Here is a 26712-nt window from a genome sequence, read left to right as displayed (position 1 = left end):
AAGTCCAGGCCATACCCCAGGGTGATAACTTGGCCAAAATGGAATCTAAGTAATTCTAACTTATTAGATTCTCTTGGGGGTTGACATCTTAGATCATGAAGACAATGACCATTTGCTTGAGTGAACTGCTCACCTAGTCTCCCCCTACAGTATCCATTGAGGACCAAGGTAGGGGACACAATGGATCACTACAAATTACATAAAAAATGCCCCCATCTCATTAACATCTTACCCCCCAGGTGAAAAGTCTAGGTTCAAGTAGGAGATTTTCTTTTTTTCTTATGTGAAGTCACAGCTCTTGTACTTTAAAGACTGACATACAGCCAGCACAGTAAAATATGAGTAAGAAATACAATAGTACTAAAAAGGAAGATAGAAAAGTGGTATTATTTGGCCAGGAGCAGTGGCTCACACCTGTAATCCCAGCACTTTAGGAGGCCGAGGCAGGTGGATCACGAGGTCAGGAGATCGAGACCATCCTGGCTAACATGGTGAAACCCTGTCTCTACTAAAAATACAAAAAACTAGCCGGGCGAGGTGGCGGACGCCTGTACTCCCAGCTACTCAGGAGGCTGAGGCAGGAGAATGGCGTGAACCCGGGAGGCGGAGCTTGCAGTGAGCAGAGATCGCTCCATTGCACTGCAGCCTGGGAGACAGCGAGACTCCGTCCTAAAAAAAAAAAAAAAAAAAAAAGGAAAGAAAAGTGATACTATCTGTGAACAATTAACTGTCCATATTAAAAAAAAAAAAAAAAACCAACAGATTCTACAAAGTAAGAATTAAGATTGCTAGACACAAGACTAACCAGTTTCATGGCTGTGGAGGAGAGCAAACAACCCCAACGCTTGAGGAACATGTTACCCCAGGAGGTGCAGAAAGGTGAACAATTAATGCCCTCTCTGTACCCTGAACCAGCATCACTGCCTGAGTCAAACAGTAGCTGGAGGAGATGACATTGACACACTGCTAGATTTGCCACCTCTGTTCACATACTTTGAACTTGGGAAAATTCATGTGGACATGGGCAGTCAACTATCCTGCTATTCCTGATGCCATCAATGGCAGCTCCTGAATCTGCATTTGAACACTCAGATCCATACAACCTTGTTTCATTATGATCGATAACAATTCATATACTTATGCAGATACCTAAATAGTTATGACACGTGTAGCAACTGAGGCTCCAGTTACTTTGAGACATCGTTCATGTTTCTGAACTAAGCTATTATCAGTAATCCAAATCAAGTTTAACAACAGATCTTGGAGTGACCTGTGTCCCTTGGGGTGGCTGGTTTTTATGTGAGAGAGAATGAGATACAGGAGGTCTCTATTGACAATGAGGAGTAACTTGTGGCCCATTTGTTGTCCCTGTAATTGTTAGAGTGACACCAACAGTCAGGTCAGTTTAAATTCCTGTTAATGAACTGTAATGGATAGTCATGGCCATAGACCATATCCTGGCAAAATTACTTATTGGTGGTCCCCAGTGTTCACCAGCGTTCCTCCTTCCAGGGTTTATTCAGTTGGCTGGATCCTGACCTCACTTGAGATGTTGATAGTAGACTTAATGAAATGCTGTATAAGACCAGTTAAATTAATTTGTTTCTAGTCTCTGTCAGGAAGATTAATATGAGTTACTGACAGTGGAATAATGATGGGAAAATTCAAATTCAGCCAAGAATATATAGGGCTGATGCGTATATTGAGAGAGGCAATTCATTGAGAGAGGCAATTCATCTTGGGCTCTGAGCATTTTTGCTTTTTTTTTTTTTTGGAGATTGAGTCTTGCTCTCTCAGGCCAGAGTGCAGTGGCGTGATCTCAGGTCACTGCAGCCTCTGCCTCCCGGGTTCAGGCAATTCTCATGCTTCAGCCTCCCAAATCACTGGGATTACAGGTGTGCGCCACCATGCCTGGCTAATTTTTTTTTTTTTTTTTGGGGACAGAGTTTTGCTCTGTCGCCCACGCTAGAGTGCAGTGGCGCAATCTCCGCTCACTGCAAGTTCTGCCTCCTGGGTTCACGCCATTGTCCTGCCTCAACCTCCCAAGTAGCTGGGACTACAGGCGCCCACCACTGCACCCGGCTAATTTTTTGTATTTTTAGTAGAGACAGGGTTTCACCATGTTAGCCAGGATGGTCTCGATCTCCTGACCTCGTGATCCTTCCGCCTCGGCCTCCCAAAATCCCAAAGTGCTGGGATTACAGGCGTGAGCCACCGTGCCCGGCCTGTATTCTTCTGAAATTATTCTTTAACTTTTGGAGATGGAGTCTTGTTCTTGTTCTGTTGCCCAGACTGGAGTGCAGTGGTGCGATCTTGCCTCACCACAACCTCCACCTCCCAGGTTTAAGCAGTTCTCCTACCTCAGCCTCCCGAGTAGCTGGGATTACAGGCACCTGCCACCACACCCTGCTAAGTTTTGTACTTTTAGTGAATTTAGTATATTTAGTGAGCCATTTCACCATTTTGGGCAGGCTGGTCTCGAACTCCTGACCTCAGGTGATCTGCCCACCTCACCCTCCCAAAGTACTGGGATTACAGGCGTGAACCACCACGCCTGGACTAATTTTTGTATTTTTTGTAGAGATGGAGTTTCACTGTATTGACCAGGCTGGTTTCGAGCTCCTGACCTCAAGTGATCCACCTGCCTCAGCCTCCCAAAGTACTGGGATTTTGGCCATGAGCCACTGCACCCAGCCTCCTGCACCTTCTTGCTTGTATGCAAGATCTTGACTACACTTTGCATGGGCCATTTCTTGGTTGTTTGTAGTAAGCAACATTGAGGGACAAAGACCAAGCTCTTTATAAATGTGGTTGATTTGCCAAACTCAGTGCAAGGGCAGCATCCACCTAGGCCCCTCCCTGTCAAGCCCCAGAGGTCTTAGGGGGCTGTACAGAACCAGTGCTAACATCATGCTTATGCTGCTTGCTGTGCCATGAGTAGTAAAGTCTTTTTGTCTCGTTTCTTTTGCCAGCATACATGAAACAGTATCCAGGCTAGCTTATAACTTGCAGAGATGATAAAATCCCAGACTCTTGAAAGACTCTGACATATAGCCAGCACAGTAAAATATGAGTAAGAAATACAGGTAACAGGACTAAAGGGCAAGATAGAAAATTGGTAGTATTTATGAACAGTAACTGTCCATATAAAAAAAAAAATCCCAACAGATATGCTACAAAGTAAGAATTAAGGTTACTAGAAATAAAGTTGCTAGATAAAAGACTAATACGAGATAGAATTGTAAGTGCAACAAAGACTTAAGAAGTCTTTAAAAAATATAATTTAAAATAGTAACAAGCACTTGGCCTGTTTATTTCTTTGTATGTTTAAATACTTCATTAAAACCACCAATATAGTCTTTTTAAGAATATCAAAGCTGGTTTGGTGCGGTGGCTCACACCTGTAATCCCAGCACTTTGAGAACCCAAGGCGGGCACATCACAAGGTCGGGAGTTCGAGACCAGCCTGGCCAATATGGCGAAAACCTGTCTCTACCGAAAATACAAAAATTAGCCAGGTGTGGTGGCGGGCACCTGTAGTCCCAGCTACTCGGGAGGCTGAGGCAGGAGAATCACTTGAACCTTGGAGACAGAGGTTGCCGTGAGCTGAGATTGCACCATTGCACTGCAGCCTGGGTGACAGAATGAGACTCTGTCTCAAAAAAAAAAAAAAAAAAAAAAAAAAAACTGTATCTATATCTGTATCTCAAAGCTGGGCACAGTGGTGAACAGTCTCAGCTACTCAGGAGGCTGAGGCAGGAGCTGCATTTGAGGCCAGGAGTTCGAGTCTGGCCTGGGCAACATAGATCCTGTCTCTAAGGGGGAAAAGATCCTCCCATTCTTTATATTACCCAGATTTCAGTGGGGGAAAATTTTTTTAAGGAAATTAAAAAAAAAAAAAATCAAGCTGTAGGAAAATATTTGCAGTATAAATGGCATCTGCTCAGTTCTGGGGCATAATACAAAAAAAGTTAAAAATACTGTAAGGTGCTAGAATAAATCTATTGAAATACATGCAAGACTAAAAAAAACTGTAAAGACTTTAAAGATGACAAATATAAGTACAGATATACATGTGCATTTCTCTCCCTACTGAGATAAATAAGTAAGCATATATGTATGTGTATGTTTTCTAACCCAGTAATGAATAATTGTCTGGGCGAGGTGCAGTGGCTCACGCCTATAATCTCAGCACTTTGGGAGGCCAAGGCAGGTGGATCACTTGAAGTCAGGAGTTGAAGACCAGCCTGGCCAATGTGGTCAAACCCTGTTTCTACTAAAATTATAAAAATTAACCGGGCATGGTGGTGGGTGCCTGTAATCCCAGCTGCTCACGAGGCTGAGGCAGGGTAATCACTGGAACCCAGGAGGTGAAGGTTGTAGTGAGCCAAGATCGTGCCACTGCACTCCAGCCTGAGCAACAGAACGAGACTCCATCTCAAAAGAAAAAAGAAAAAAAAAGAGTTGTCTGTCTTCTCAACCCTTACTGTCATTATATTTTGGCCAATGGGCAAGAAGTGTCAACTTCATTCTAATCTTGCATTTTGATTACAAGAGAACCTGGCTGTGTTTTCATGTGATTTGTGGCTCTTCATGTTTTTGAGAACTGGCTTTTTGCTCATTTTTCCCCCATTGGGTTGTCCGTATTTATATTGGTTTACAGAGCTCTATTTCTTTTTCTTTTTCTCTCTTTTTTTTTTTTTTTTGAGACGCAGTCTCACTCTTGTCTCATCCAGGCTGGAGTACAGTTGTGAGATCTCGGCTCACTGCAACTGCAACCTCTGCCTCCCGGGTTCAAGCAGTTATCCTGACTCAGTCTCCCAAGTAGCTGGGACTACAGGTGTGTGCCACCACACACGGCTAAGTTTGTATTTTTTGTAGAGATGGGGTTTCAATATGTTGGCCAGGCTGGTCTCGAACTCCTGACCTCAGGTGATCTGCCCACCTCGGTACCCCAAAGTGCTGGGATTACAGGTGTGAGCCACCGTGCCTGGCCTTTTTCACCAAACATTTTTTGATAATTCTCATACATTTTCTTTTTAGATTACTGAGACCACCTGTTAAAATTCTCTCTCCTCTCTCCCCTCCCCTCTCCCCTCTCCCCTCTCCCCTCTCCCCTCCCCTCCCCTCTCTCCTCTCTTCTCTCTTTCCCTCTCCTGTCTCCTCTCTCCTCTCTCCCCTTTACTCTCCCCTCTCCCCTCTCTTCTCTTCATGTGCAATGGCGTGATCTCGGTTCACCGCAACCTCCACCTCCTGGGTTCAAGCGATTCTCTTGCCTCAGCCTCCCGAGTAGCTGGGATTACAAACATGTGCCACCATGCCCGGCTAATTTTTTTGTATTTTTAGTAGAGACGGGGGTTTCTCCGTGTTGGTCAGGCTGATCTCGAACTCCTAACCTCAGATGATCCTCTTGCCTCAGCCTCCAAAAGTGCTGGAGATTATAGGTGTGAGCCACCGCACCTGGCATAAAATTAAATTATTTAAAAAAAACTGTTGGAAGTTTTGATTGTGATTTTATCAGATTAGTAGATTAATATATTTAGGGTTAGTGACTTTTATACATTGTTAGAACTTTTCTGTGTTTCTAATTTTTTGGAATAGTTATTGTACATTCTTTTATTTTGATCTTTTAAAAAACACTTGGTTTGGGGAAGAGGAATATGGAAATAAATTTAAGGGACTTAAAACTGAAGATTCATTTGACAGTTTGATGTAGAAGGAAACTTTGAGCTGTAGTGAAAACGTTTATATGAGGTAGTGTATGATACAGACTTAACGTTTCATTATACAAGAAACATATCATATTTTAACTTGTTTTCCATACAATAGCATTTTACCTTTATATTTTCTGGAAAAAAAGATGTTGAACTCTAAGAACGTGTGCTTGTTTCCATTAGATAGAAGAAAATGGACCATCAGTGAATCCGTTATACATAGTTACCCAATTATCAAATACCTTGAAAAACCTTGAAAATAACTGCAATATGTGTTTCTTAACCATTTAAAATTCTTGGGAATAAGTTGGAGTATTACTAGTTTTTAAGTTATATTTAGGTTTCATAAATATTTACCTGTATTTTTATAATTTGTTTCAGTCGTCATTGAATTTTGAGAAGCATTCTGAAAACTTTGCATGGACAGAGAATCGTTATGATGTGAATCGTCGACGACACAACTCTTCAGATGGCTTTGATTCTGCTATTGGACGTCCTAATGGAGGTAAAATTTGCTAAGGAATGATGTTATGGCTAATTTTCTTTATGATTTTTAAAGAATGTTTTGATGTGATTCGGTTTTTAAGCCTCTCTTCTTTGAATTTATATTACTTTATTATTATCAAATAAAGGTAACTTTGGAAGGAAAGAAAAAAATGGATGGCGTACACATGGAAGAAATGGTACAGAAAACATAAATCATCGAGGTGGATACCATGGTGGAAGTTCCCGTTCTCGTAGCAGTATTTTCCATTCTGGAAAAAGCCAAGGACTACATGAAAACAACATACCTGACAATGAAACTGGGAGGAAAGAGGACAAGAGAGAACGTAAACAGTTTGAAGCTGAGGATTTTGTAAGTTTTTTATAACTTTTATACAAATGAAGCTTCTATAAGTGCTATTTTAAGTGATTCTCCTGCCTCATCCTTCCCAGTAGGTGGGATTACAGGCACCCACTACCAGGCCCAGCCAATTTTTATATTTTTGTAGAGACGAGGTTTCACTCCGTTGGCCAGGCTGGTTTGAACTCTTGACCTCACGTGATCCACCTGCCTCAGCCTCCCAAAGTGCTGGGATTACAGGTGTGAGCCACTGCACCCAGCCAAAATACTGTATTTCTTAAATTACAGAAAAACTGACCTAGTGTACAGTCACATTTATCTAGTTCTTGTGATTCATTCTTGATAATTTAAAAGCTAGGTAGAATCTGCACTTTACCTTTTTATATATTCATTGTCAATCCTTATTCAGTGTATATGAGTCACTGAGTCAGCTGGTGTTCTTGGCTCACACCATACGTACTGGATTGAGATAGGTAAAGCCCTTACTCTTACCAAGTTTCTGTTCTCTAAGCAAGTAATATTTTGTAGTGAATTTAGATAGGAAGTGACATTTAATTTGGGACATACTTGATAAGGAGCGAACTTTTGTTAAGACTGAAAGGAAGAGGGGGAGCTCATGCCAAGATGCGATCATCCTTGGTTTATCTTATTTTTTTCATGTTCATGTGTATCAGGGTGGGGGTTGGTGGTGGTATTGAGACAGGGCCTCACTCTTTTGCCTAGACTGGAGTGCAGTTGCCCGATCATATCTCACTGCATCTTCAAACTTCTGGGCTCAGGCAGTCCTCTTTTGTCTCAGCCTCTTGAGTAGCTAGCTCTAGGACTACAGATGCACACCACCACACCCAGCTTACTATGTTGGCCTGGTTGGTCTTGAACTTCTGGCCTCAAGTAATCCTCCGACCTCAGCCTCCCGAAGGGCTGGGATTATAGGTGTAAAAAGTAAAGTAGAGGTTCTTCAAAGAGACTTTCTTCCTTGTCTAATTAAGAATAATTAGTAACTTCTCTTAGAAGCAGAATTTATTCAAACACTTGTGCTAACATTCTTATCTGCTAGCCATAATAAATCAATGTACTTTATGTTCTTAGCTCCTAAAATTTAGCCTAAATATTTGCCTTGGCATGCTTATACTAGTCCAAGCAGGCGTTAAGTCATAGCCTGTTCTTCCTTATTTGGAGGTGTTTTTACCTTTCTCGGCATGCTACAAGTTACTTCCTCCTTCCTTTGTTCTCCTCTGCTTTTGCCTCTTTTAAAAAGTTTAAAAACTTTTAAAAAGTTTTAAGTTGCTAGCCAATCAGGACAAATACAGAATATGAAGTCCTGTTTCAGCCAATAGAAACTGGATACAGCAGTAAAGTAGATGTGTCAAGTTGTAAATGACTCTGTCTCCTTTGTTCAGTGTACTCTAGTGGCAAAACTGCTGGCGAGTGTACCCTTTCTGCAGAAAATAAAAATTTCCTTGCTGAGGAAATTAAATTTATGTTCAAGTGCTATTTCTTTACGGCACCAAAGAACAAGCATTTCTAACATAGGCATGAGTCATCATACCCAGCCAATCTTGTTATGTTTAAGGGATAAAAGTTAGCCTAGTATGGGTAAAGAGTAGTTAGTATTAGACAAGGTTAGAGAGAGAGGAAAGGATTTAAATCAAATGGAATTTTTGCAGGTCAAGTACAGAATTTTGGTTTAATTATAAGGTTAATGAGAAGCTTGTTTAGAGAGGAGTCATGTGATGCGATGTTAGTTTTTACACTTCTTAGGTCTTGAACGGATTATAGCAAAAGAGAATAGTTCAGGAGAAAATAATGGCTTGAACTGGGTAGTTGAGATAAATGAAAATAGTTTTTGTATATGATATGGAAGTATTTTGGATGGAAGGTTTCAGTAGGAGGAAAACTTTGATAGATTGGATTTAGCGCAGGAAGTGGTGAGGGAAATAGAAAAATAAAAGATTACTCTTAAATCCTGTTACCAAGTAACTTTGTAATGTACTTTGTATTCTCATGTTGGTGATCTCTTTTTTCCACTTAATAATCATAACATTGAAATTTTACAGTATAGTTGACCCTTGAATAACACAGAGGTTAGTAGTACTGATCCCCCCTTGATGTCAAATTTGCTTATAACTTTTGACTCCCCCAAAAACTTAACTACTAGTAGCCTACTGCTGACCAAACTCTTGATGATAATAGAAACAGTTAACACATATTTTGTATATGTATTGTATACTGTATTCTTACAATAAGCTAGAGAAAAACTGCTACTAAAGTCATAAGGAAGAGGAAATATATTTACTATTAAGTGGAAGTGGGTCATCATAAAGGTCTTGATTCTTGTCTTCATGTTGAGTTGGCTGAAGAGGAAGAGAAGGGGTTGGTCTTGCTGTCTCAGGTGGCACAGATGGAAGAAAATCTAGATATAAGTGGATTTGCATAGTTGAAACCTGTGTTGTTCAAAGATCAACTGTATAAACAAACTCTGGGAATGGTAATAGTACTCTCATAGTGTTGTGAGGGTTAAATTAGTAATACAATTAAATTACTTAAAACAGTGTGTGACATATAGTTAGCACTCAATAAAAACTAATTGCTGTTCTTATTTTCATATCCCACCCCCATTCTCAAGATGTGGTTGTCACTGACCATTATAATCCTAGATTGGCAGAGTATTATTTCTAATAGTATACTTTAAAGATGCTATGCACATGTAACCACCGCCAAAATCTTAATTCTGCTTAGTTTGTATCTCTGAAGGAATCATGGTGCTATGCATGCATATTTACTTTACAGTAATCTCAGTACAATGTTAGTAATCATTCATTTTTTTAGGTGATTAAAATATTTATACTACAATTCATTTTATTTAATATATATTAAGTACTTTCTTTAAATGAGGCAGTTTGAGTGCTAGGAATATGAAAAATACCTGAAAGAATACTGGAAATTTAGGATTTTGGAGGATAAATGCATCTAGCAAGATTAGCTTTAGAGTACTCATTCAATGCTTATCTCAGTTTTGTTTTTAATAATCCTGAATATCACTTGCTGAAGTACAGATTTGAACTTGGCTTTGATAGTGAGTATATTAACTAGTGATGACAACTTTAAGAATTGGAGGCTGGATTCAGTGGCTTATGCCTGTTTTCCCAGCACTTTGGGAGGCTGAAGTGGGAGGTTCAAGTGAGGCCACGAATTAGAGACCAACCTGGGCAACATAGCAAGACCCATTATTTACAAAGTTTTTATTAAAAAGTTAAAATTATTATTAGTCCAGATGTGATGACTCACTCCTGTAATCCCAGCACTTTGTGGGGCTGAGGCAGGTGGATCACTTGAGGCCAAGAGTTCGAGATCAGCCTGGCCAACATGGTGAAACTCCATCTCTACTAAAAATACAAAAATTAGCTGGTCATGGTGCTGCTCACCTGAAATCCCAGCTACTTGGGAGGCTGAGACAGGAGAATCACTTGAACCCTGGAGACGGAGGTTCCAGTGAGCTGAGATCTTACCACTTCATTCCAGCCTGGGTGATAAAACAAGACTGTATCTCAAAAAACAAAACAAAACAAAAAAAGATTAAATTATTTTTTTAAAAATTGGTCTGATTTTCCTCTTCTCTGATCTCAACCTTATGCTAAGGAGGGATTATTTCTTAGATTGATGCAAAGACATTCTGTTGAGTTTTTCTTTTTTTGTTTTGTTTTAAATGAAAGCAAGTTTATTAAGAAAGTAAAGGAGTAAGAGAATGACTACTCCATAGGCAGAGTAGCCCGTTTTTTAATCCTGACTTTTTTCTTAGTTATGGATAATGAAACTTAAACACACTCTTGTTTTCTCTGACCAGCAATTAGTATAGATGGTAACTATTTTAATGGCTAGCACAGTAAGCTGAGAGTAAGGTTTATGGTAATTCATCTTTAATACAGGCTCAACGTCCTTTATCTGAAATGCTTGGGACCAGAAGTGTTTTGGATTTTGGATTTTTTCGGGTTTTACATTTAGTAGTTCAGCATCCTTTTTCTGAAAATCCAAAGTCCAAGTGCTTCAATGAGTAGACAGAGCGTTACACTGGCACTCAAAAAGTTTCAGATTTTATAGCTTTTCAGATTAGGGTTATTCAACCTGTAGCTAAGAGTTGGTCATATTTGATTCATCAGTTACAACATGTATGATTCTGAGATTGCTTTCAAAGGATTTATTTTTAAAATGTGAAATGTTTATTCCAACTTTCTTCCAGCCATCTTTAAATCCTGAATATGAGAGAGAACCAAACCACAATAAATCTTTAGCTGCAGGTGTGTGGGGTAAGTAATTTATTATCTATATTTGAGGGGCACAAAAATGTTGATATTTATAGGTTTCACTTTTTGCATTTTTTAAAATAGAGAGCAAGCTAGAATAAAACTTTCTTTTTAAAATATTTGTATTTGATGTGCTTAGCTACAGAAAAGGTAACACTCATCTTTAAAAAGGAGTTTTGGAATAGAAGAGTTTGATTTGAAGTAGTTGATTTGCACATGCTAGTATCATTAAACATACTCAACTTGAATATGACTTAACTGATAATAGTGTAATGAAACAATTTTGAGAGCAGCTGGATAATGTAAAGAAACAAAAACTGAGTTTAAATTAATTTTTAGTTGTTCAAAGTTAACTGTGAAAGTACTTCTGATGATAGTGTGACATGAAGTTAATATTTTTACTTATGAAAATGGTTATATATATATATGTGTGTAGACTGTCACAGATAATTGTATAAATTTGCTTGTGGAGCTAGTCTATATTTGAAATTATTTGTCTCTGATTTCTGATTTTCAAAGCTTAATGAGAGTTCTAGTAATAACCCAGCCCCCAATTTTTTTTTTTAAAAGACTGCTGACAGTTCAATTTGATAGCATTTTACAGAAGATTAAACTGAACTCATATAGTACAATTTAGACAGCTTTTTTAAAGATTCAAGTGAAGTTTAAAATAATGGAAAATTTTATAATACTAAGATTTGACATCTGAAAAATAAATTTAATTATTTGATACTAAATTCAGAGGTGCTCAATCCACGTTGGAACTTAAACACATGTTCATTTGTATTTTTCTATTGAAAATCAACTCACTAAAACAAAAGGATTGTGGCTTATGACAGCATACTAGTCCTAACAGTAAAGGCATTATTTTAAACTTTGCCACTTCCTGTGCTATATTGTATGTATGAGGTGAAACTCGGGAATTACTTTGTTTTCTTTTGATCTCCCTCTTTATTTAAGGGCTTTTTGAGGGTGGGGGTGGGGGTGGTCAGACACTTTTGTTAGAACCATGTGAATGGCATTGTTTTTTCTGTATTGCAAATTAGTATTTCTACCACTCTCCCCAGGCCTACACGCCCAGACACACACATACCCAACCAAAAAAATCTCCCAAGCTCCTCTCTTAGGTATGTTTCCTTATTATTCAGTTTTTCTGGGAACAACTGATTGCATAAGAATATAGAACCACCTGGAAGGTGTTAAATAGAATCTCTAAGAAGTTAGGAATAATTTGGATTTGATTAGAATGAAAGTAAATTTAAAAAGTCAAGAATGCCAGTGAGCGTTTGTCATATAAAACTATAGATACTATTGGTACTGATCCTGGGTTGATTTAATAATCTTAGAAATGATTTAGAGACAAAGACATATTTGAAAATAATGAGAGTAAAATGTGTTAATATAAAGATTTTGGTTCTACTGTTTCAGGGTTGGTCTAAGGATTTTGAGTACTAGTTGAAAAGATGTTCAAAAGGAAGATGTACTCTTTACTGTGTTTAGGTAAACTAAGAAAATGTGTCTGCATAAACAAAAAAAGAAAATGGTTAATTGTGGAATGGTTAATTGTTAAATTCCCAGTACTTCCCGTAGGAATACAATGAAACTCTCATTGTATCACACTTTACTATTCCTCTCTCACTTTCCCCCCTGGGTTCCCAAGTATTGTTTTCCCTATTGCAACACTTAAAATAGCTATGTTCCTGAGGAAGACAAGAGAATTTTAGGAAAGACTTCAATAGAACTTTTCTAGTGCTACTTCCTTCCAGGTAAGTAAAAATTTACTAACGAAAATATAATATTTATAAAAATAAAAAGCAATTTGTCCCTGAAACTATAATTTTGTAGATCAAAAACTGGCAGACTTAAACATGATGCCCCAATTTGAGGGATACCCTGCAGGGAAGGTAATTAAGCCCTTTATAATATAACTACATAAATTGAATTCTGCTTAGAACCTAGTTGGCTTTACTGGAAACACCTTCATGCAGCTTATATCTGTGACTTCAGTAGTGTTTTTATCTTAACCAGGATCGTAGCGGTTTGGTACATAAAATTAATGGTTATTAAATAGTCCATCTCCATGCTCTTAATAATTTAAAAGTAAAACAGGAATTCAGGTTGCCTGTGAGAATTTAAAAATAATACAATTGTTTGATTTCTTTGGTGAGTGAGGAAGAAAGAGTGGTGTATGTTCAAGTGTTAGCGTGCAGTTGAGTTGAGTTGCATTAATAATTAGTGGCGACCAGGCACAATGGCTCATTCCTGTAATCCCAGCACTTTGGGAGGCCAAGGTGGGCGTATCACCTGAGGTCGATAGTTTGAGACCAACCTGACCAACATGGAGAAACCCTGTCTCTACTAAATATAAAGAATTAGTGGGGTGCGGTGGCCCATGCCTGTAATCCCAGCTACTCGGGAGGCTGAGGCAGGAGAATTGCTTGAACCTGGGAGGCAGCAGTTGCAGTGAGCCGAGGTCACGCCATGGCACTCTAGCCTGAGCAACAAAGAGTGAAACTCTGTCTGAAAAATAAAAATAATAATAAAGTTAGTGGCTACTGATCGTGTGTTTTCAGAAGTTCCATGGAGGACTGTTTTTGTGTCAGTGACTATGTCAGCAACATATTATTGGCAGAGGTTAACATTTACTTAAGATATTAAATAATGAGAAATTTCAGTGACTAGTAATGAGCTTAAGCATGGTCTTCTTCCAACTCAGCATTTATATATTTTTTCAGCTCCTTGGTAGTTTGATGAGCTTTCTTGATTTTAGCTCATATTTGATATACTATTTAAGAACATAAAGGTTCATTGCTCAGAGTTCTTTTGGTTTGTTGAGCATTCTAAATCAAAGCTAATTAGTGACCAGTTAATATAAATGGATTGTTTTCTAGAGAATTCCAATATTTGCCACAAGCATACAGATTGACATCATTGCATTCAGTGAGGTAAATTATGATGAAAGCCAACGGGATTGATTTTATTAATAGGAACTTTGATAGACAATTAAGGGAAGGGAAAATTCTTCATTGAATTTTTTTGACAGTATTCTGTTGATGAATTGCTGTGTATGTTGAAATGACTTTTGAGTATCTGTCTTACATGAAAACAGTTGTTAAAATTATAGTGTTTTAAGAAAAAAGTAGTGTAACATGTTCAAGGTTGAAAAGGGAAAATTAATAGGATTTGAGTAGACAGCTTGATACAGCTTGGCCCCAAGTACATTTTATTTGGTCTGAATTACTTGTTCACCATGGAAATTGTTGATATTTGTGAAGTGCATATCTTGAAGCATGTTCTTTATATGAACAATGTTGAGAGCCCCCATTAAAGGGAAAATATCATATCGATTGGTGTTGATATAAGTTGTCACAGTTAGTGAAACTCATTTGACTAAAACTCATAGTATTGTAAACCGAAATAGATTTGTTAATAAAGATGTTAACCAGCTGGGTGTGGTTGCTCATGCCTGTAATCCCAGCACTTTGGGAGGCCAAGGTGGGCTGATCATCAGAGGTCAGGAGTTCAAGACCAGCCTGGCCAAAATGGTGAAACCCGTTTCTGCTAAAAATACAAAAATTATCTGGGCGTGGTGCTGTGTGCCTGTAATTCCAGCTACTTGGGAGGCTGAGACATGAGAATTTGCTTGAACCGGGGAGGCAGAGGTTGCAATGAGCCAAGATCACGCCACTGCACTTCAGCCTGGGCGACAAAGAGACACTACATCTCCAAATAAACAAACATTAAAAACCAACAAAATTCAAACAGCACCAATTGTTATAAAAATGATCTTTAACATTTTTTTTGGTATTGAAATTAGTGTTCACAATAGGAATTTGTTGAAATTGCTGTGTTATAGAGTCTTTGCATTTGGTCTGTGTATATACTGTTGTCTTAGTGATCAAGTTTTCTCTTCAAATTAATTGGAAAGCTTACTGGGTGCAGTGGCTCATGCCTATAATCCCAGCATTTTTGGAGCATAGGATAGGGGGGATCACTTGAGGCCGGGAGCTCGCACAGAAGAGACCCTTGTCTCTACAACAAAATAAAAAATAAATAAACTGGACGTGGTTTTGTGTGCCTGTAGTTTTAGCTACTTGGGAGGCTGAGGTGGGAGGATTGCTTGATCCCATGATTTCCAGGTTGCAGTGAGCTATGATTGTGCCACTGCACTTCAGCCTGGGCAGCAGAGCAAGACCCTTTCTCCAAAGAAAGAAACCAAAAGAAAACTTGATTAATTCAGATTCTAATTACCCTTCACTTGGCTACATGCTTTTGTTTATACATTAAATTTGCCTCTTCTGTCAAAATAATAGGAAACTAAATTATTAACTGGCATCAATGTGATAATGACTCTTGACGTCACTTGGTATAGTGCACACTTACAAGCCTCTTATCCCAACCATTCAGTGTAGGTTTACTATTGGAGTTGGAATGGTAAACATTTTGATGGTAAACAATTGTTCCTGCCACAGGAACAATTTCCATTTTCTTCATTAAGATAATGGTGGGAGAGTATTGAGTTCAGAATCAGATGTGGCCCTAACATTAGATCTTTTGCTTATTGATTATTTAGATTTTGGGCAGATTTCTTAATCAGATTGAATTTATTCATTTGTGAGGTGAGGATGACCACACAAATTATAATGAGAAAAGCACTGTTGGGCTGGGCACAGTGGCTCACACCTGTAATCCCAGCACTTTGGGAGGCCGAGGCAGGTGGATCACCTGAGGTAGGGAGTTCAAGACCAGCCTGACCAACATGGAGAAACCCTGTCTCTACTAAAAATACAAATTTAGCTGGGTGTGGTGGCGCATGCCTGTAATTCCTGCTACTCGGGAGGCTGAGGCAGGCGGAGGTTGTGGTGAGCTAAAATCACGCCATTGCACTCCAGCCTGGGCAACAAGAGCGAAACTCTGTCTCTCCCCCACCCCAAAAAGAAAGAAAAGCATTGTTAAGGTTAAATTGTCTACTGTGTAAAAACCTTTCGTCATGTCACAGGTGTTTTAATAAATGTCAGCTAATTATGTTGTTCAAATCCAATAAATGAAGGAGATTCTTGTTGGAGGTTTGTTAGAAGGCAAAAATGAATTTCTAGGTAGTGGGCCAAAGAATGAAGTAGTTAAATGTAGTCAATGAGTCAGAAACTTCATGTATGTAGAAGGTAGCTATATGGAGATTGTAGTGAAAGAAAAGAGGTGAGGAATTGAAACGTCAGCTTTGAATTATCTGTGTGGCCAATTTACTTTGTATTATATGTGGCATTATTTTGGTTCTAATTTGTCTTCCTGAGAATTGGGCCAGTTTCCTGTCATCGTTGCATTTATAGAAGACTAGTTCTTACATTCATAGGTATGGGGAGAGCATGAATAACAAGACAGTAAAAATGATAAAGTCAATTATAGGGCCAGGATTCGTGGCTTAGGTCTGTAATCCTAACACTTTGGGAGGCTAAGGTGGCAAGATCACTTGAAGCCAAGGGATTGAGACCAGCCTGGGCAGCATAGTGAGACCTTGTCTCTACAAAAATAAAAATAAAATGGTCAGTTATTGTCAGGCTACAGTTATTTGCGAGGATAGAGGGAAATAATGTTAAAAAAATCCAAAGGTCATATTTGCCTTCAGTTGTTCTGAACTTAAATTTGAACATGAGAATACCTGTGTAGGTGAGGTTGAGGTAATAAGCACATGAAACTTACAGAAGGTAGTCACTTACTTTCTCATTCTTTTATATGGGTGTTAAGGTTTTTCATCAATATATGTTTTCTCTTTTAAAATGTAGATATTTGGGGTCTTCTTCATATAGTTAACCAAGTCACAAAGCAAACATTGGATAATGTTTGACTCTAAGAGCTTAACTACTTGGCAGGGTTTTCCCAGGAAAATTTGTGGATAAAATCTATGAATAGATGAGCCAATTTTTAAATAATACAAAATGGGGATACATGATGCAAATTAATTCTTGCCTTTTAGTGCCACTTCACTTCTTCCATTACTTACAGGTTATAGTTACCATTAAGAACACTTCTTTTTGTTAAATGAGCAGGTTTATGTCGATTATTTAGAGTTGTTACACAGGACATAGATTGATTTTATCATGTCTATCTTAAGTTTTTCTTTTTCTTACTCTTATGTGTCAACCTAAAATTCTTTTTTCCCCTGCTATCTAATTCCAGGTTAAGCAACCTGAAATTCTTGCAAAAGGGCACCTTTAATTTGAATTGTAATTGAAATCCTATGCTAGTGATAGTGTATAGCTTTTCTGTATTTTTTTCTAGTAGTTATTTGAATATGAAACATTTCACAGTAAATCCCAGACAAGAGCTATTGTTTTTCATTTTATAGGTGACAGATTAAGTAACTTATATAAGATGATACAACTGGTAAGGTTGGAACTAGTATTCAAATTCTGATAAATCTGGTACAAAAGTACATATTCTTGTGTAATATTTAAATGTGAATTCTTTTTGTGGTTTTCGAGTCAGGGTCTTGCTCTCTCCCCCAGGCGTGAGTGCAGTGGTGCGATCATGGCTCATTGCAGCCGCAACCTTCTATGCTCAGGCGATCTTCCTGCCTCATTTTAAAATTTTTTCGTGGAGATGATGTCTCATTATGTTGCCCAGCCTGGTCTTGAACTCCTGTGCTCAAGTGATCCATCCTACCGTGGCCTCTGAAAGTGCTGGGATTACAGGTTTGAGCCACCATGCCTGGCCTAAATATGAATTATTACGATTTTTTTTAAATGGAGTCTCACACTGTCACCTGGACTGGAGTGAAATGGCGTGATCTCATCTCACTGCAACCTCTGCCTCCCGGGTTTAAGTGATTCTCCTGCCTTGGCCTCCCAAGTAGCTGGGATTACAGGGGCCCACCACCACACCTGCTAATTTTTTGTATTTTTAGGAAAGACAAGGTTTCACCATGTTGGCCAGGCTGGCCTTGAACTCCTGACCTCGTGATCTGTCCTCCTTGGCTTCCCAAAAGTGCTGGGATTATAGGCATGAGTCACTGCGCCTGGCCTAATACATATTCTTAGCACAATAACGGTATATCCCTCCCCTTCCCTCTCAGTCCGTATCGTCTTTCTTCAGGGACTTTTGTCATCTCTTACTCTGTCACCTACTCTTTTGTGAGTGATTTCTTAGCTTTCACTTTTCTTCTTTTTAGGATATTTCATCATTCTTTGCACTGAAGACCTCATTGAGGAACTAGCCAGAGTATTTCTTACTCCTAGGTGTCTAGGAATCCAGTTTTGGGAAAGGTGAAATTTGTACTCAGGAACTATATTGAGGCTTAAAGACAGTAGTATATCTACTTGCCTATCTAGTTGTTATCTCTTCTGCTTCCTTGTTTTTGTTTTGAGACAGGGTCCTACTCTGTGGCCCAGACTGGAGTACAGTGATGCCATCACAGCTCACTGCAGCCTCAACCTCCTGGGCTCAAGGGATCCTCCTATGTTAGCCCCCCAAGTAGCTGAGACTACAGGTGCTCATCACTATGTCTGACTAACTTAAAAAAATTTTTTGTAGAGATGTAGTTTCACTCATTGTATTGCCCAGGCTGGTCCTGGACTCCTGGACTCAAGCAGTCCTTCCACCCTGGTCTTCCAAAGTGCTGGGATTACAGGCATGAGCCTCCATACCCAGCCCACTTCCTGGATCTGATACATTCATATTTATAAAAATTTTTATTTCTTCTAATATCTTCAGCCTTCCACATCGTATCATTTTCCGTCTGCCTAAAGTACATTCTTTAGAATTAGTAAGGATCTTTTCTTGAATTATTTTATTTTTGTCAAAGTTGCATTTCTGCCCTCTGCCATATCTGGCATTTTCAAGTCCTGATCTCTTTGAGGCTCTACGTGGTAGATTAGGTCCTCCTCGGCTGTTAGGTTCTTTTATGTACACTCTATATTGAAACTTTTTATTTACTTCTCTAGAAATGTGTGGAAATCATTTTCTTGCTGATGACTCTACGCCTATTTTATATAGTTGTGTTTGATTTCCTCCCTTATAGTAATTTTAATGTAAGAATGTAGAAGAAGATAATAAACTTATGTGCTTAGCCACATTGAACTAGAAGTCCCTGTTAGCCATGTTTAAACTTACTTAGTTGTGGTATAGTGATAGAACTGCCTTCTGCTTTAACACCTGGATTCCTCTCAGATGAGATTACCTTTTACATTTTATAGCACTGATCATTCCTCAGATTCCTGGGCTTTACTTAACTTAGATTTCGAGTTATATGCTAAGATTTTCTCTGACATTTTATTAATAACAAGAATCTTTTTTTAATCCTTTATCCATGCCATTATCATCTGCTTACCAAAAATAATTGGAAATCTTACATTGTTAGTACACTCCTAATATTATTTACTGTTCTTTGTTTGAGATCTTTTTTTTCCTTTGAGATGGAGTCTTGCTTTGTCGCCCAGGCTGGAGTGCAGTGGCATGATCTCGGCTTACTGTAACCTCTGCTTCCCGGGTTCAAGAGATTGTCCTGCCTCAGCATTCCGAGTAGCTGGGATTATAGGCGTGTGCCAACATGCCTGGCTAAGTTTTTTTGTATTTTTAGTAGAGACTGGGTTTCGCCATGCTGGCCAGGCTGGTCTTGAACTCCTGACCTCATGGTCTCCCCGCCTTGGCCTCCCAAAGTACGGGGATTACAGGCTTAAGCCACCACGCCTGGCCTGTTTGAGATCTTTATTTGTTTTTGTTCTGTTACCTTTATTGTGTCATATCAGAAAAGCTATACTTTGGTGATAATACTTTGTGTGTTTTTGTGTGCCATAAGAAAAAAACCCATCATATTGGGCTTTTCTTAGACTGTCAGGAAGTTCGAATGTTTACCCTAGTAAGTTAACGTGTTTAATTTTTGGAAAGATGAACCTTTTCTCAGATTATTGTAAGCCCTTGTTCTTTTTATCCTTTAGTGTTTCAATAGGTGAAGCACCATACCGGCTTTATCTTTTGGAGAGCTTGAACCCTCCCATGAACTGAAGAGTCCCTCCAGGTTTCCCTAGGAGTCCATATTTAGTTTTGGGTTTTGAGATGATCCATGAGGAAGCTTGATTTAGTTTTTGAGGAGGGAATCATTACAAATATCTGCCCAACTCACTAATTCGCATGATCTTATTTAATGTGCAGAACTCATTTTTTTTTATTCTAAACTTTGCAGCTTTGAAACTGATGTTTTCAAAGTTTTTGTAAGGATAGACTTCACAGCAACATTTGATTATACACACACATTGATTAAATTATAGAAATAATATTTATTTTTAGCAGCTGCAGTAGTCTTGAGAAAAGTCTGCCCTTAGCAATTATTCGTAGTACTTATTTTCAGAAATCAGGATTGAGTTGGTTGTTCTGCATTCATATAATGCATTGAATGTAGAGAAATGATCAATAAATACATGAATTGATATTGTGAAATAGAATTCTTAGTATTCTTAGTCATAACTGAAGTATTTAGAAATAAAAGGAATGTAATTTCTTATTGGTAATAATTTTGTAAATGGAGTAAAAAGAATGAAAAAATTGAAATTTTAATTCTCTTTTCAAATGGGTAAGGGAAAATAGAAGTGTATTTTATATTCTAAATCTTAAGAGTCATTAGGTTGAAATTTGCAGTTTTTTATAGTTAATGCAAGACATGTTAGAATATAATTTGTCTTGGTTTTAACATTCTGAGCCACTATCTAGCAAAATTTATCGGTATTACTTGACATTGCCCAATTATTTCTGTATTTTGTGGGATACTGTTTTAGCTTTACTTCTTAAGTTGGGATATAGTTTATACTTACTTAGTTTAGTTATTTTACCCAGGAGGTAGCTGTTAGTTTTTTAAAAAAAAAGTTTGGAATATACTGTTCTTTTGGTGGTTTTATTCTATACTAAAATTTGAAATTGTGAGTGACTGTTGTTCGTGCTTTATTTATGCAGAATACCCTCCGAATCCTAAATCTAGAGCTCCAAGGATGCTGGTCATTAAGAAAGGTAATACAAAAGACTTACAGCTATCTGGATTCCCAGTAGTAGGAAATCTTCCGTCGCAGCCAGTTAAGAATGGAACTGGTCCAAGTGTTTATAAAGGTTTAGTCCCTAAACCTGCTGCTCCACCTACAAAAGTAAGTTCTAAATTACCACAAATGTTAATTTTGAGTGACAACCAATTTACATACTATGGGGGAAAACGTTAAAGAATTTAAAATGTGTATGAAGGTACTTCGTGGGGTGCTGAGTTCTAGGTGGCAAGAGTTGACCCATGTGTGCTCTTAATTATCTTTGATGTGGTGTGTGCGTTTGGGTGGTTTTATTGTTTTAGCAATAGTAAGTGAAACTTTCAAATTTTTTTTTTTTTTGCTAGATGTATTTGTGATATATTTGCTTAATTATAATATGTAATGCTGTTTTACCTGGTGCTCAGTTTTAGGTTTTGGAAACTTACATGTTTTCTTATTCTCAAGAGAAAGAAACCCAACTTTATGTTTATGTAACTTTGGAAAAATAGCAAATTAGTTAGATACCTAAATGCTCAGTTTTTATTTTATTTGTAGAAAAAGGGACAGAGAACTGTGTAGGAATAATGCAGTGTGATACAAAAATAGTTGTTTTTATGAGCCTAGTGTAATCTTTTTTGTTTTATAATATTCATGGTTTTTGTCTTTCTCCTATAACCTGTTTTTGATAGCCGTTAATATTTGTGTGTTTTTCTTTAGCCTACACAATGGAAAAGCCAAACAAAAGAAAATAAAGTTGGAACTTCTTTCCCTCATGAGTCCACATATGGTGTTGGCAACTTTAATGCTTTTAAATCAACTGCCAAGAATTTTAGTCCATCAACAAATTCAGTGAAAGAGGTATGACATTAAAAATTACTCTTGAGGAATATAACATTTTAATTTTGATAATTTAACAGTGAATAAAAGGTAGACATTCATTAAATGAATACATTAAAATGAGTTTCATTCCTTCAGAAAACTGGATTCATATACTTCATTTGTTAACCAGTTTTGCACTTTGGGAAAGTAGGAATCATTTAAAATATTTTAAATGAAAATTCCCGGCTGGGTGTGGTAGCTCATGCCTATAATCCCAATATTTTGGGAAGTGGGACAGGAGGATCACTTGAGCCCAGGAATTTCAGACCAGCCTGGGCAGTATGGTGAAACCCTGTCTCTACTTTAAAAAAAAAAAAAAAAAAAAAAAAATAGCTGGGCATGGTGGTATGTGCCTGTGATCTCAGATCTTGGGAGGCTAAGGTGGGAGGAACACCCGGGCCTGGGAATATCAAGGCTGCAGCAAGCTGTGATTGTGCCACTGCACTCAAGCCTGGGCAACAGAGTAACCCTGTCTCAAAAGTGGTGGTGGCAGGTTGGAGATGGGGGGCCGGGGAATTCCAAACATCCTAAAAAACAAAGAATAATTTTTTGTGGGGTGGTGGGAGGGACAGGGTCTCTGTTGCTCAGGCTGGAGTACAGTGACTCATTTGTGGCTCACTGCAGCCTTAACCTCCTGGGCTCAAGCAATCCTCCCATCTTAGTCTCCTGATTGTCTAGGACTACAGCTACAGGTGCTTGCGGGGCCAGCTAATTTTTTTACTTTTTGTAGAAATGAGGATCTCGTTATGTTGTCTAAGCTGGTCTCAAACTCCTGGCATCAAGTGATCCTCTCTCCTCAGCTTCCTACAGTTCCTGGGATTATAGGCATGAGCCACCACACCTGGACCAAGAGTAATTTTTAAGAAAATAATTATGAAAATTGCAGTATTTGATACTTGTGATAGTTATGTTATAGGATTGAACTTAACTCATAATGAGGATTTGTATTGTATAATGTCTTCTTTTGGGGATGATGGACATTTTATTACTGTTAATACTGAGTGGGGCGAAAGGAGGAACAAGAGAGAAAGGTATGTATTTGTTACTGTACTGACTGTGAGTACCTGGTAGTTCAGGTATTTCTTTCTCATTTGATCGAGGTTTTGAAACTCCCAGAACAGGGAGTTCTCTGACCAGTCTAGTGTCAAAGGACACCCATAACACTTATATTATTATACCTGAAACTGCTTTGTGTACTGTATTGGAACCCCTCATATACTATTATTTATGATCTCAGACACAGAATTTTTGAGCTTTGAGGGAAGGACTAGCATTCCTAGCTAGTTAATTCTGCTAAGATTAGCTATACAAACATTAATGCCAACAAGTAAGCATTATTTATGGTTTGTTTCCGTGACTGATAATCCATATGACACAGAGTTTTAACATTCTGTTTTGTGTTCCACTGTCAAAACACCAAAGAACCAAAAACAAAAGGATTCTTTCTCCTCTCCTCCCTGCTGTCTTTCAAACATTTTCCCAGGTGAAATTCACTCTGATAAACCTTACGTATGTGTATAAATAATTATAAAATAGATCTTACTGGAGCTGTTACTGAACTTTAGAGTTCTGTGTAACACAGTTTGAAAAGCCGCTCTTCTGTGTATTATAGAAAAGTTTAAACAATTCTAGGATGCATTTATAAAATAATATTTAGACGCCTAATTTAGAATCATAGTTCTGAGTATTATTAGACCTTCATTGTTTGTGGGACAAGAAAAGTCTTTTGTTGACTCATTGAATAGGGGAAAATACAGGGATAGAGAGAACTAGACTTTAACATAGACGTTATAATCAATTTTGTTTTCTGTGAATAAAGGTAAAATAGGAAGCTGTGGTAGTAATGAATTTTATGTTGACATTGATTCCTTGGCTACGTATTTATCAGTATTTCTGAATTTCCTCCTAGTGTAATCGCTCAAATTCCTCTTCTCCTGTTGACAAACTTAATCAGCAGCCTCGTCTAACCAAACTGACACGAATGCGCACTGATAAGAAGAGTGAATTTTTGAAAGCATTGAAAAGAGACAGAGTAGAAGAGGAACATGAAGATGAAAGCCGTGCTGGCTCAGAGAAGGTAATTGAATAGCAATACTTAGTTTGACATTGATGTGTCATTGAAATATTTGAGCATGTATTAGGACCTTGGAATACATTTGAATCATCTCCTTGGAAAGTAACTTGGAAAGCCATGTGCATAAATAATAACTTCTCCCCTCTCCCCGCCCCTTCCTCCTCCTCTTCCCCCTCCTCTTCTCCCTCCTCTTCTCTCCTTCTCTTCCCCCTCCTCTTCTCTCCTTCCCCCATCCCTCCTCCCTCCTCCCTTTGTTTGAGATGAAGTCTCTGTCACCCAAGCTGGAGTGCCATGGCATCATCTTGGGCTACTGCAACCTCCATTTCCCAGGTTCAAGCGATTCTTGTTCCTCAGCCTTCCTAGTAGCTGGACTATAGGTGTGTGCCACACACCTGGCTAATTTTTGTATTTTTTGTACATCTGGCTAATTTTTTCATTTTTTGTAGAGACGCGGTTTCACCATGTTGGCCAGACTGGTCTTGAACTCCTGAGTTCGGGTGATCCGCCTGCCTTGGCCTCCCAAAGTGTTGGGATTACAGGCGTGAGCTACTGTGCCCGGCCATGACTTCATTTCTAAAGTAGACTTAACTTCATTCTGTAGTTCCTGTGGAAAAATACATTTAAAAAGCGTTCTTGTTTATATCTGCTTTCTTGTGCTTCTCCTGTCTTGCCTGACTTCATGCTTTTAGTTTTACCTTTGTTGTATAGATAGGAATACTTAGGGCAAGAAAGCTTTGGATATCCATCCTGGCTTAATTTTTCTTTCCTAATTTAATAAGCATTACATTTATGGTTGTTGGTTTTTTTTTTGAGATAGAGTTTTGCTCTTGTCTGGAGTACAATGGCATGATCTCGGCTCACTGCAACCTTCGCCTCCTAGGTTCAAGTGATCCTCCTGCCACAGCCTCCCAAGCAGCTGGGACTACAGGCGTGTATCACCACGCCCAGCTAATTTTTTTTTGTATTTTTAGTAGAGACAGGGTTTCACCATTTTGGCTAGGCTGGTCTGGAACTCCTGACCTTAGATGATCCGTCTGCCTTGGCCTTCCAAAGTGCTGGGATTACAGGGGTGAGCCACTGCGCCCGGCCACATTGATGTATTTTCAGTGGAAGCTTAGTTAGGATCTATTAAAAGTTTTTAATAACTGTATTCTTTAGAACTCAATCTTTTTTTTTTTTTTTAACTCTGAAAATCAGGATGACGACTCATTTAATTTACATAACAGCAATAGTACTCACCAAGAAAGGGATATAAACCGAAACTTCGATGAAAATGAAATTCCTCAAGAGAATGGCAATGCCTCGGTGATTTCCCAGCAGATCATTCGGTCTTCAACCTTCCCACAAACTGATGTTCTTTCAAGTTCACTTGAGGCAGAACACAGGCTAGTATTTGTTTTTACTTTTTCCTCAGCATTTTCTGTATTCAAGATTTCAATACTGTAGAGTTTTTATGTGATTTAACAGGTTTGAGATACAACTAATGCCATAAATTTCACCCATTATGATATACAGATGATTTTTAATATATTCAAAGTAGCCCTTTGTTCATTTGCATTTACTTTTCATTTGCACTCTGTCCTAGGCAGCTACTATTCTTTCTATAGATTTGCCTTGTGTAGATATTTTATATAAGTGGAATAATGTAGTATGTGATTTTTGATGTCTAACTTCTTTCACTAAGTATAATATTTTCAAGGTTTATTTGCATTGTAAGCATGTCAGTACTTTATTCCTTTTTTAGTGCTGAATAGTACACTATATGACTATACTGCTTTTTTGTTCATCAGTTGATGAATATTAGTTGTTTCTACCTTTTTTTTTTTTTAAACAGTAGGCTCTAGTCCAGTCTACTTTTTAACTTGTTTTGGATAATGCTGCTGTGAACATTCATATATAAGTTATTGTGTGGATATGTTTTTATTTCTGTTGGGTAGATACCTAGGAGTTGAATTGCTGGGACATATGATAGCTCTGTGTTTCACATTTTTAGAAACTGTCAAACTATTTTCCAAAATGACTATGTCGTTTTACTTCCTCATTAGCAATATAGAAGGTTCTAGTTTCTCCACATTCTTACCAAAACTTGGTACCATCTATCTTTGATTACAGTCGTTCTAGTGTGTTTGAAGTATGATTTCTTTTTGTGGTACGATTTCTTACCAACACTTGGTACCATCTCTCTTTGATTAAGTCATTCTAGTGGGTGTGAAGTATGATTTCCCTAATGACTAATAGTGTTGAGTATCTTTTTATGTGCTTATTTGCCATTTATCCTCTTTGGAGAGAAATAACTGTATAAATACTTTGCTCATTTAAAAATTACATTTTCTTACTAAGTTGTAAGAGTTCTTTATATATTTGTGTATAAGTCTCTTGTATATGATTGGCAGATAATTTCTCCTGTGAGTTTTTTCATTCTGTCAGTATACAAGCCACCTCCCACCCACCTCTGCCCCGCCCCCACCCCCACCCCCACCCCACAGGCACCTTTTGAGATGAGGTCTTTCTGTGTTGCCCAGACTGGTCTCAAGTGATCCTACTGAGTAGCTGGGATTACAGGCTTGCACCACCACGCACGGCGTCAGTGGTACCTATTTAAAGGCAGAAAGTTTTAATTTTGATGAAGTCTAGTTCATTTTTTTCCTCTCGTGGTTTATGCAGGTTTTCTGGATGATGTGAGGTAGGAGTCCAAATTCATCCTTTCCCACGTGGATAGCGAATTGTCCCAATATGTGATTTATTTTTTTGAGACAGTGTCTCACACTGTCACCCAGGCTAGTGTGCAGTGGTGCGATATTAGCTCACTGTAACCTCTGTCTCCCAGGTTCAAGTGATCCCCCTACTTCAGCCTACCAAGTAGCTGGGACCACAGGTGTGCACCACCATACCCAGCTAATTT

General features: G+C 38.3%; 1 protein-coding gene across 5 annotated transcripts in view; it reads left to right on the top strand.

The window, feature by feature from the left end:
- Positions 1 to 26712, top strand: part of GPBP1 (GC-rich promoter binding protein 1) — an 87895-nt gene that overhangs the window by 48497 nt on the left and 12686 nt on the right. For 4 of the 5 annotated variants that reach the window (XM_023210511.1, XM_023210510.1, XM_023210513.1 and 1 more), the window contains exons 4-11: positions 6096 to 6219; positions 6347 to 6570; positions 10796 to 10862; positions 11927 to 11986; positions 20799 to 20983; positions 21575 to 21715; positions 23646 to 23813; positions 25008 to 25195. In XM_023210511.1, coding sequence (XP_023066279.1) covers positions 6096 to 6219; positions 6347 to 6570; positions 10796 to 10862; positions 11927 to 11986; positions 20799 to 20983; positions 21575 to 21715; positions 23646 to 23813; positions 25008 to 25195 — 1157 coding nt within the window. The remainder of the gene's footprint in view (positions 1 to 6095; positions 6220 to 6346; positions 6571 to 10795; positions 10863 to 11926; positions 11987 to 20798; positions 20984 to 21574; positions 21716 to 23645; positions 23814 to 25007; positions 25196 to 26712) is intronic. The other variant, XM_023210514.1, reaches the window with a different exon arrangement.

Source organism: Piliocolobus tephrosceles, chromosome 4, assembly GCF_002776525.5.
Source record: "Piliocolobus tephrosceles isolate RC106 chromosome 4, ASM277652v3, whole genome shotgun sequence".
Lineage (NCBI taxonomy): Eukaryota > Metazoa > Chordata > Mammalia > Primates > Cercopithecidae > Piliocolobus > Piliocolobus tephrosceles.
This window is presented reverse-complemented; position numbering and strand designations above follow the sequence as displayed.